The sequence below is a fragment of the Bubalus kerabau genome, chromosome 3 (assembly GCF_029407905.1).
Source record: "Bubalus kerabau isolate K-KA32 ecotype Philippines breed swamp buffalo chromosome 3, PCC_UOA_SB_1v2, whole genome shotgun sequence".
Lineage (NCBI taxonomy): Eukaryota > Metazoa > Chordata > Mammalia > Artiodactyla > Bovidae > Bubalus > Bubalus kerabau.
Window position 1 is genome coordinate 90,598,853 of NC_073626.1, and position 12,576 is coordinate 90,611,428.

At 35.4% G+C, this 12,576-nt stretch overlaps 1 protein-coding gene across 6 annotated transcripts in view; it reads left to right on the top strand.

Annotated features, from left to right (window-relative positions):
- The window catches only part of BAZ2B (bromodomain adjacent to zinc finger domain 2B), a 420,528-nt gene that overhangs the window by 333,399 nt on the left and 74,553 nt on the right, over positions 1-12,576 (top strand). For all 6 annotated transcript variants that reach the window (XM_055572451.1, XM_055572453.1, XM_055572452.1 and 3 more), the window contains 5 exons: positions 2,445-2,510; positions 4,241-4,306; positions 7,607-7,651; positions 7,870-7,902; positions 9,134-9,199. In XM_055572451.1, coding sequence (XP_055428426.1) covers positions 2,445-2,510; positions 4,241-4,306; positions 7,607-7,651; positions 7,870-7,902; positions 9,134-9,199 — 276 coding nt within the window. The remainder of the gene's footprint in view (positions 1-2,444; positions 2,511-4,240; positions 4,307-7,606; positions 7,652-7,869; positions 7,903-9,133; positions 9,200-12,576) is intronic.

Sequence of the window (12,576 nt, forward strand, 5' to 3'; positions counted from 1 at the left end):
TTGCTAGCAAAGTTAATCAAAGTAGAGCTTAGGTCTACTCACATAGTCGGTTACATAATGCCTATTTTAAAGTCAGCATTAGTTCTAGAATAAAATAGTAGCATGTGCTTCTGGATCATTTATTCTACCTAGTAAACCAATATCACCAGGTAGTTTTCAAGGAAATATTCTGGAAGCTTGCAAAAGTATTATTATGAAACAGAAGGAACAAAGGCATTGGAATATAAAATACACAGCTCTGTAGTTTCCTTTTGATTTAAGGCAAAATATTTACTTTCTACGAACTTTAGTTTTCTTTTAGTAAAATTTTATTTATTAGAATTTTTTTTTAGCCACACCATGTGGCATGCAGGATCTTAGTTCCCCAACTAGGGATCAAACTCATGCAACCTGCACTGGGAGCACAGACTCTTTAACTACTGGACTGCCAGGATAGATCCTAGTTTTCTATTAGGTAAAAAGAAGAAAAGTTCAACTCTTTTTATGATAAAAAAAGGATATTTTATATAAAGAGCTCAGTTCAGGTATTGGATACCCAATATTATAAGGTAAACCTGTATTAAAGAAATTTATAAAAAATTTATCTCTGCTAATGCTAATGACACCACTACCAAATACACACACACACACACACATATATATATATTACATATATATGTCATATATGTGCATGATATATATATATCTCAACTTCAGGATAAAGCTTTAGACTGAGTGTACATGAGATAAGGATTAAAAAAAAAGAAGATTTCATACCTATCTATGTATGTAAGAGAACAGTGAATGAGTTTTGCTGACTTGGGAACATACCACGTTATAGGATTAACAAAAGCGGAAAAATTAAATAAAGAGCATGCTTTATTTAGGTCTCAAGTTCCAATCTAAATAAATACTTCAGATATGGATCAAGTACAGCTTTCTCTTGGAAATGAAACAAAAGATACATTAGGGCTTTTATTTTTTGCAAGTTACGTTTAGTATTCAAAACTAAGATAGAGTCAGTTCAGTTCAGTTGCTCAGTCGTGTCCGACCCTTTGCGACCCCATGAATCGCAGCACGCCAGGCCTCCCTGTCCATCGCCAACTCCCGGAGTTCACTTCAAACTCATGTCCATCGAGTCAGTGATGCCATCCAGCCATCTCATCCTCTGTCGTCCCCTTTTCCTCCTGCCCCCAATCCCTCCCAGCATCAGAGTCTTTTCCAATGAATCAACTCTTTGCATGAGGTGGCCAAAATATTGGAGTTTCAGCTGTAGCATCAGTCCTTCCAATGAAGGATAGGGTCACCGATAGCAAAATTATAGAATGTGAACAGTCTTCTAAAATCAGAAGAGTAATTCCAGAAATCTCATTACCCTGCAATAGACTCCTATAGAGGATTGGTAACATCAGTGTGCAAAAAAAAAAGAAATGTTTAAAAACACATTGACATGTAGCTTGAAAAGATACAACTAGCACCTGGAAATTGAAGCAGGTAATATAATTTTTCATCAGTATAAGATGTGTTGGCTGTAGAAATAGTACAACAAATGCAATTTGCTAGTAGGAAAATTTGGGTGTTTGGGAGAAACTGTATTATTATCATGGGTGCCAATTTGGGACTTTCAAAGAGGGTTATGAACATGAAATTGTTAATGTTGGGCTTATAGCATATGAGATAATGTTTACATCAAAATGTAAAGTTTTATCAAACTTTAGGTGGTCCTAAATTTGAAAACAATAACTAATACATTAAATTAAGACAATGTGAACAACAGTTTTGTCATGTGAATAATTTTCTACAATGTTGCATTGTAATTAATCCTTTTAAAATTATATTACAGATTATTTCTGAATCTGTCTTATTGTAGTAATTAAAAGTAGTGTATCAATAATATTATGTTATTCACCACCTGAAGTAAGAAATTATAGTATGGAAATTGTTAGTAATAATCTATTATAGTTGTGTGGCACTACACACTTTTTTAAGCATTTTTAATTTAATCATGTCATAGTGAGAAAGGACAAGTACCTCTCCCTGGTTTATGCAAGAGTAGTTATTCTATGCTCAAGATTATCCAGTGAATGACAGTAACTCCAGATTAGCCTTATGTTTTCTCATTCCTGTTTCTCATACTGTTTCTCTCTTATTCTGTCCTATATTTATTGCAAAATAGTTATAATTGCAAATGTTTATAAAAATCCACAGGCTGAATGAGTTTAATCATATTGGTTTACCTGGTTTCTATATACTGATGTAACATTTGTATTTTACAAATGGTTTTAAGAAACTTGATAAAATCACATTAATTTGACATGAACATACATATATGATATTAAACTAAACAGTTAAATTTTATATCCAACATGGGAAACTTAATATCTTAAATTATTTGATTCTACTTAAATACTTTCCACCTGGATATTTAGTTTATTATCTTAAATTGTTATAATTTTTTTCTACAGGAAAAAATTAAGAGAATACAACAAATCAGAATGGAAAAAGAGCTTCGAGCCCAGCAAATTCTAGAGGTAGAATTCTTAAATGTGATATGATTAAAGTAAATAGTCACATATTTTAAAGTCTGCAGAACTGAAAATCTTACCTGCGTGGTCTCTCACTCTTAGAGTATGTCCATCAGAAATTCGTTTCAAGCATAATGCATAGAGTAAGACCTTGTTTAGCAAACTCATCTTATCCTAATAACCCGGGAAATAAGCCAAAAGGAAAAACTTCTGAACAGCCAGTATAGGTGTCATACAGTTCATGGGTCAAAGTCGTGTTATGTACTTCTAGAAAAGTCATTAGGACTAATAGATATTTACTTTTAATTTAGAAATAAAACATTGCAAAAGTGAAAGTAAATTTTAAATGTAGGAACAAGTTTAACCAGCTGTTTTTTCTGGTTTCTAATACACCTTGCTTCCCTGGAAGCTGATTGAATAGTACTAGAGGACATATATTGGAATCAGTAAGATAATAGCCACAAGATAGCAGGGAAAAATACAGAAAAACTCCAACCAGCATTTATAGGAATTCAAAAGCCTAACAAGATTGTCTGTAATCTTTTGGTTGACTAGCAAGCAGTTTTCAACACCTTATTATTAATAACTGAAAGGCATTGCTCTATTGAACTGTACAGTATAATAACTGATGTTCAGAATAATTCCCCCAAGTCATCAAGAAAAAGCCAAATTATAGTTAGTATACTGTATCTAAATAGTATATATCTCAAAAGAAATAAATAGTATATATCTCAAAATTATTTCCATCCAAAATTGTGAAAATAAATATTCAGTGTTTAACATTGGTGTAGCCTCCCAGCTGGGCTTCCCTTTTGGCTTATCCACATACAGTGCGGGAGACCTGGGTTGTATCCCTGGGTTGGGACGATCCCCTGGAGAATTCTCATGGACAGAGGAGCCTGGTGGGCTACAGTCCATGGGGTTGCAAAGAGTCAGACACAACTAAGCGACTGAGCACAGCACAACCTCCCAGCTGTTCAGGGAACTATTGCTATATAGATGATTTACCCCTGAGGGTGTCAAATAGCTGAAGCTTTCTTTTGTATGATTTTTCCTTCTAGAAATATACACATATTTCCTAACCCATTTTAAATAAATTTAAAAAATCCAAATCAAAAGTACTAATATCTTAAAGTAAATTAATAACTACTGAATAATTATGAAACTACTAGATAGTTAACGACTTTAAGATTATGAAGCTCAGATTTGGCATCATGATCTTGATATTCAAAATGTACTTCAAGAAAGATTGTAAGTTTCCATTCTGTCTTTCTTGGAAACCTCGAATTTAATCACAATAAACAGCTAGAGAAAAATAGCTTATATTTACTGTTTAAAATCTACCCCATCTTCTTAATTTTATATAGTGATCATGTTTTACTTTTAAAAATCAGAAAAAAGTAAATATTATATAAAAAAGCTTTTTCTGTGATTGTTTTAATGTAAAATAAACAATCATTTCAGACTTTTTTAATAGAATTGAAAAAATCAAGAAAAGCTGACATATTCTAAGAAATTTTAAGAATTTTTTACATCTTAATGCTAATCTTTACATTAGAAATGAAAATTAGTTTGTAAATATAGTATTAACTCTGAGAAAATCTGTAATTGTCTACATATATGTCACGTGTTGTTTTCTCTCTTATGAGTCATGTAGCTCCATGTTCAAGTCATAGATTATTTTCAGGTTGCAGTGGTACCGTTGTATGACTTTGAGACCTGTTTTCCATGCACAGGCAAAAAAGAAAAAGAAGGAAGAAGCAGCAAATGCCAAATTATTGGAGGCCGAGAAACGAATAAAGGTTAGTTTAGATGAGAATCTGTTTTTTAAGAATAAAAATTATATGGTATTATACTAGTATCAATTATCACTGACTCAATGGACATGAGTTTGGGTAAACTCTGGGGGTTGGTGATGGACAGGGAGGCCTGGTGTGCTGCGGTTCATGGGGTTGCAAAGAGTCACACATGACTGAGCAACTGAACTGAACTGATACTAGTATCAATTATATTAAAAATAGCCCTCCTAAAAATGACTCGCTGAAAAAAATGTTGATTTTGATCACAGATAAAACGTGCATAATGTGTGTTTTTAGTGTTTATATATTGTATATACATTTTTATATTTTATTACACAGGTTCTGTGTGATACTTTGAGCTCTTTAAATAGCAGACATAAAATCAGAACTATAAACTATCACATAATACCTGAATATAGTTTTAAGGGATAGGATCTCCTCAGAGCTGTTTATGTTCCAAATCCAGTTCTCTCCTTAGATTATAATTTTCTTGTTTTTAATGTCTAGCAATTGTTTGTAACTATTAAAAAGTGAAAAGCCTTCCAAAACCAAAACCCAGCTTTATCAGCTATCACTTACCAATACTAAAATTAGCCATTGCTATTTACTGTAACTTCATATGTTGTTTGGAGCTGTTTTGGTTTTGATTTTCTGGCATGAAGCATGAGAGAGTTGGACCCTCATGCCCCTTCAAACTCCTGCCCTCTGCCCTTACACACAAACATTCCATCTCTAATCTTCCAATTTTTCTGATACTTGTTTACTGAAATTAGGCAGCCAGGTGGGCCTAACAATTCAAGAGATAGCTGCTACTATTACATCCAATTATACAATGGTGTGATCACTCACCTAGAGCCAAACATCCTGGAATGAGAAGTCAAGTGGGCCTTAGGAAGCATCACTACGAACAAAGCTAGTGGAGGTGATGGAATTCCAGTTGAGCTATTTCAAATCCTAAAAGTTGATTCTGTGAAAGTGCTGAACTCAATATGCTAGCAAATTTGGAAAACTAAGCAGTGGTCACAGGAATGGGAAAAAGTCATTTTTCATTCCAGTCCCTAAGAAAGGCAATGCCAAAGAATGCTCAAATACCGCACAATTGCACTCATCTCACACACTAGTAAAGTAATGCTCAAAATTCTCCAAACCAGGCTTCAACAATATGTGAATTGTGAACTTCCAGATGTTCAAGTTGGTTTTATAAAAGGCAGAGGAACCAGAGATCAAATTGCCAACATCTGCTGGATCATATTAAAAGCAAGAGTTTCAGAAAAACATCTACTTCTCCTTTATTGACGATGCCAAAACCTTTGACTATGTGGATCACAACAAACTGTGGAAAATTCTTCAAGAGATGGGAATACCAGATCACCTGACCTGCCTCTTGAGAAATCTGTATGCAGGTCAGGAAGGAACAGTTAGAACTGGACATGGAACAACAGACTGGTTCCAAATAGGAAAAGGAGTATGTCAAGGCTGTATATTGTCACCCTGCTTATTTAACTTACATGCAGAGTATATCATGAGAAATGCTAGGGTGGATGAAGCACAAGCTGGAATCAAGATTGCCGGGAGAAATATCAATAACCTCCGATATGCAGATGACACCACCCTTATGGCCGAAAGCGAAAAAAAACTTGAAAGCCTCTTGATGAAAGTGAAAGAACAGAGTGAAAAAGTTGGCTTAAAATTCAACATTCAGAAAACTAAGATCATGGCATCCGGTCCCATCATTTCATGACAAATAGATGGGGAAGCAGTGGCAGACTTTATTTTCCTGGGCTCCAATATCACTGCAGATGGTGACTGCCGCCATGAAATTAAAAGACGCTTAGTCCTTGGCAGGAAAGTTATGACAAACCTAGACAGCATATTGGAGAAGGCAATGGCACCCCACTCCAGTACTCTTGCCTGGAAAATCCCATGGACGGAGGAGCCTGGTGGGCTGCAGTCCATGGGGTCGCTAAGAGTCAGACAGCACTGAGCGAGTTCACTTTCACTTTTCACTTTCATGCATTGGAGAAGGAAATGGCAACCCACTCCAGTGTTCTTGCCTGGAGAATCCCAGGGACGGGGAAGCCTGGTGGGCTGCCGTCTATGGAGTCGCACAGAGTCGGACACGACTGAAGCGACTTAGCAGCAGACAGCATATTAAAAAGCAGAGACATTACTTTGCCAACAAAGGTCCATCTAGTCAAAGCTATGGTTTTTCCAGTGGTCATGTATGGATATGAGAGCTGGACTATAAAGAAAGCTGAGCACTGAAGGATTTATGCTTTTGAACTGTGGTGTTGGTGAAGACTCTTGAGAGTCCCTTGGACTGCAAGGAGATCCAACCAGTCCATCCTAAAGGAGATGAGTCCTGAGTGTTCATTGGAAGGACTGATGTTGAAGCTGAAACTCCAGTACTTTGGCCACCTCATGCGAAGAGCTGACTCATTTGAAAAGACCCTGATGCTGGGCAAGATTGAAAGAAGAAGAAGGTGGCGACAGAGGATGAGATGGTTGGATGGCATCACTGACTCAATGTACATGAGTTTGAGTAGACTCCGGGTGTTGGTGATTGACAGGGAGGCCTGGCGTGCTGCAGTTCATGGGGTTGCAAAGAGTCGGACACGACTGAACTGAACTGATTTGATTACATCTTTTAAAGCTAGGGAACCATTTGTCACCTTTTCTACATAGACTCTCTTACTTTGTTCTTTAGATTTCTACTCCTTTTCATGATTGCCCTTTATATTAATTTCATTCATATCTTAGCTTTATGAAATACTCATGTGATGAGATTCACAGAATTATGTGCATTAAGCCCCACCCTTTTGAAATAATGCCCTCAATTGTAGGTGGACATAAAAATCTCAAATTTATCCCTTTGTCTGTTGTCACTCTTATTCCTGTACAGTGTGTAGAAATGATATAGATCCTGTTAATCATAGAGTTTTTAGGAATTTATATTCAGAGTGGAGTTTTAATCAGCTAGACATGAGGATTGCTTTTTATGTTTTTTTTTTTTAAGTGCCATTTGTATGTGATATACTCTGTCCATCTAGCTAGTCAGTTCTGTAAACATGCCATTGAAGTGTGCTGTTAAGTCAGATGCTTGCTCTTATCATACAGTTTTTATATATTAGGTAACCATATGAAGTTGCCACTTTATAAGTAAAATAAATATTGGATATTTGAAATTTCATGTGGTTCAACCTAATAGAAGACTATAGAATCTCAGAAAAGGAGCTTTTAATACTTGTAGCATGTTCTAAATTTTTCCTAAAAATCATATATTAAAAGTTTCTTATTTTTAAGGAAAAAGAAATGAGAAGACAGCAAGCTGTTCTTCTAAAGCATCAGGTCTGTATACACACAGTTATACAAATTTTGAAATGTAAATTTTATAATTTTTCTTAAATCTATTTTTTGAAAAATCTTCAAAATATTTTCTTAAAAATTTCCAATGTAATTTCTGCTTAAATTCCTTGCTTTGGTATTGGTGTCTTTGGGGGGTTAAAAATTGGTTTCATGACTCTGTGATTTCTGTTTCATAATGTTGTGCCAACTCTTTCTACCAGGAGTTGGAGAGGCATAGACTAGATATGGTATGGGTATGTTTATTTTTGTACATCTAACACCGCATTGTGATTTGGTTGTGATATGGTTGTCATAGCAATGCATAAAGTGTAGCACTGGCTGCTGTCGTATTACATACTGCTGCATGGCTTCACAGCACAGTGCATTGCATACATCTGCTTGTCTATCTATAAAAGGAATACGGTGTATATCCAAGATTTGTGATTGAATCATGCAAGCCTTAAACAGGCTGCTGTCTAAAAGTTTACATTACTGATGTCACAGTGAAAGTTGGATCGCTATACAATTAGATACAATTATGACCCATATTCTCCCATCATTCTAGATGCAAAACTGCCATTGAATACAATGGGAATTTTGGGTTAGTTTGATGAGAGGATATGAAATATATTCTGGTTTTATGGACAAATTTTAGAAATTTTTAAAAATATCCCTTTGGGCGAACTGCATATATTTAAACAAAAAGAACTGTTTCAACATTATACCTATGTAATTTTTTTTTTTAATAAAAGGAGACTATCAAAGTAAGCTAGTGCTTACTTTATTTTCATATTGTGCCTTTTAGATTTAACTTGTGAGCCCATGGTGCAGCTTTAGTGGCTTTCAATACTGCATCAAGGGACAGACATCAGTAAACAGGAATATCTCATTTCATTGATGGTGTTATATGAACCATGACTAGTTTAAATTGGTGTTAAAGCTTTAAAAAAAAACTTTCTAATTTGTCGGTGGATTATTGGATTTACAAAATGATAGTGTATTTGAAATAAAAGTAATTCTAAAACCGTGATGTAAAAGTGACTTTAAAGCAATTTCTGCCTGATCTAAATAAAAATTTAAGAACACAACCTTTAGTTTAATTGGCTCTAGTACATATTTGTGGTTTTTCTAATAGCAGATGTAAGGTAACTGACCTGTTCCAGCCAACCATTATGCTTTTTGTTCTGCCAGCTTTTGAAGGAGCATCACAACTGACCATAAGTAAATCTTGTATGCTTCTGTTACACTGTCTCCATGTTCATTGCTTTACCTTTTTGCTTTTGATTGTTCTTGTATTTGCTTTCTAAACCTGAACTAAAACATGCACAGACTGGCCATTCTTGTCTTATATTTAGTATTTACTGTGACTTGTCTATAAATGCTAAACATGCTACACAGAGTTTTTTGTTTTGTTTTGTTTTCCATTTGAAGATCAAACTGTTAACTATGATTAAGTTATATTCCTAATTTTATCTGGCTTAATAGGAACGAGAGAGAAGGCGACAACATATGATGCTTATGAAAGCTATGGAAGCTCGTAAAAAGGCAGAAGTAAGTGTATATTTCTTGAAAAATATTATCTTGCCATAAATTAGTATTTTTCTTAAACGTTGACTCTTCTAAATATAATTGTTTTGGAGTATGGGTGTGTCATGGTTTACTAATTTTCATAAGCAAACCAAAGGTTAGAGATAGTAACTAAGTGTTAGAACATAAAAGAATGTAGGAAGGATTCCAATGTATGATTTAATTTTCTTGGCTGAGATTTTAATTACCTTTTTTAAATACAATGAATGGCATTCATTTGGATCAAAGTAGCTATTTCTTGGAGAAGAAAATGGCTACCCACTCCAATATTCTTGCCTGGAGAATCCCAGGGACAGAGGAGCCTGGTGGGCTGCCATCTGTGGGGTTGCACAGAGTCGGACACGACTGAAGCGACTTAGCAGCAGCAGCTATTTCTTACTGTGACCAGAGTTTCACAAAATTTATGTTACAGCACGCGTAGACAAGTTCTGTATGTCCTCATTCAAATGTCAGCCGTGGACTTTTGCCCTCAAAATTATTCTTTAACATTCTATGTGTAAAATTAGGCCTGGGTATTATCCTTGAAATAAGAGTTTTTACCATATAATTCAGAACAAGAAAATTATTGAAATGTCAAAATGAGCTTATATGGATTTTAATAGAAATCAGTTAAAGGTTAAAAAATGTTACAAAGGAATGCATTATAACAGTCGAATAGAGGTATGGCCATAATAACCAGGCTTCCCATCCACCTGCAGGAAAGGCAGGTTCGATCCCTGGGGCAGAAAGATCCCCTGGAGAAGGAAATGGCAACCCAGTCCCGTTTTCTTGCCTGGAAAATCCGGTTGCAGAGGAGCCCAATGGGCTACAGTCCATGAGGCCGCAAAAGAGTTAGACACAACTTAGCTACTAAATGACAATGTTATAACCAGTGCTTTGAAGTAACAGAGACTCAGATACACATGCTAACTCTAAACCAACTTGCTTTAGCTCTTCATGTTCTTTCTTTTTTAAAATTGATATAATGATTCTTGTATCTCCTATGATTATAAGATTATCAACTGGGATAAACATTTAATAAATAATAATTAATGAAAATCAGACAGTTTGGTCTAGAAGTTGAGAGCCCTATATTTCAGATTTTGGATCTCAGCTCTGGCTTAAACTATATATTTCTGATATAAAGACACAGTATATGTATTGTTTAGGAACTTGGACATTGTAACCAATGATTGGGATTTGAATTCTTGTTTCAGTACATTTCAGCTATGTAACTTTGGCAAGTTATTTAACCTCTCTGTGATTCAGTTGTGTTTTTTTTGTCTATAAAATGGAGATGACACTACTTCCTATTTCATCAGGTTTGTAGTTATGATTAAATGGGTGTGTGTCTAGATGAGTGTAAGTGTAAAGTTCTTGGAACAGTGCCTGGTACCACATAGTGCCTACTTACTACGATAAGTCACTTATTACTATATAGGTGGTTTTTTCCTTACATGTTAATTATCCGGGACCACTGACACCCTCTACATCTAACATTATAACATGGATTTATAACTATAATATCTGAAAAATGACAGGCATTGAAAGAGAGAGGTAATGGATTCCAGGAATGGGCATGGCTGTAAACTCTGTTGCCTTCTGAACTCAATGGTGTGAAGAGTAGGGAAGGGGATTAATTAAAATCCTGAGAGCTCAACCTAATTTTCTCCTCTCTGAAGAGATGGGAACTGAGGGAGTAACTCAGGGAAAAGGCCTGGAAAATTCCTCAAGAGACAAGTTCTTCCCTGGCAAGTATTCTTTTTACCAGAAGGACTAAGAAAAATTAGGGCTTGTCATTCTGATTCTTCCAGTTGGAGAAGAAAGGTTAAAGAAAGGCAGAGGATTATCTCCAGATTATGGGCTTTAGTACAAGAGGACATCCAAGAGAATAGTAAAGATAAGGTCATCCAAGGGGAAAAAGAAATCATCCAAGGGAAACGATGCTCAGGTTAAGAGTTACCCAGAAGACCCGAAAGTCGTGACCTCTTCCACTGGTTCCCCATATTTGCTTCTGTGCCTGGGAAGAGAGTAAAAAAAGCTGCTGAAGAGAGGTGAGTAAAATCTGCATTGAGTAGAAGGTAGCAGCCACAGGATCAATGAAGATAGTTAAGATGAAATCTTCTAAGAATCCCTCAAGAACCAAGAGCACTTTTCATGGGAAAAGAATATTCCCTTGACTAGATAGAGTGAAATCAGGTACAGTGCTTCCAATAAAACTTGGAAAGGGATATGAAGAACCAGACACAGCTCTCCCTCTTCTAGCTACCGTCATTCTCAGGAAAAAACAAACATTCATAGCATACAAAATAACTCACTCTTCAATTTAAAGTACTTATGAATATAAAAACAATTATCAGATAAAGTGAGAAGAAACTAAAGGAAAATTAAACCACCTGTATTGAAGCAATACGCGTTCTTGATAGGGCTGCCCATATCAAGCATGAGTAACTGGAAAAGAAATGTCAAGAAAACCATGCCAAAATATTAAACCAAAAACTATGTGTGTGTGTGTGCACATGTACATATATACATAAAGTAATAGCTTAAAGCATAATAACTTAAAGGAACTTGCTTTCTCTGCTTTCATTCTTGCTTTTCTGAGTTCTCTCTATGCATTCTCCACAGAGCAGCCTAAGTGATCTTTTCAGAATATAAAACAGATTATATCTTAACACGATCCAGTGGCTTCTTATAGTTGTAATAAAGTCCACCATACAATTTGTACCTGATACAGTATATTCCAGCCATTTTTGCCTTTTTTTCATTCCTAAACAAAGGATCTTTCCTTTTTTTTTTATAATTTTATTTTATTTTTAAACTTTACAAATTGTATTAGCTTTGCCAATATCAAAATGAATCCGCCACAGGTATACATGTGTTCCCCATCCTGAACCCTCCTCCCTCCTCCCTCCCCATACCATCCTTCTGGGTCGTCCCAGTGCACTAGCCCCAAGCATCCAGTATCGTGCATCGAACCTGGACTGGCAACTCATTTGATGTTCTTCCACCAAATATTCAAGTAGTTCTTATTTATTCTTAAGTCATAGATCAAATTTTAACTTATCAGAGTGGCTTTCCAAGAACACTTAATTTTGCCTTTTCTTACACCTAACCTCTGGAACTCCATCCCATTATTTTATTTTATACTTGTTTATAGTTTATCTTCTCCCAGATTGTAAGATCTATGAGGACAGGAATCTTGTGTACCATTGTATCATAAGTGTTGTGATTAGAGCCAGCTATATAGTGGTGCTTAGAAATTGTTGAATAAATGAATGAGTTGAAATAAAAGTGACAGTTAAAGTACTAAGAAAACAAGTTGAGGATAAAACAAAATCATTAAAGAAAGAGTGTATTAT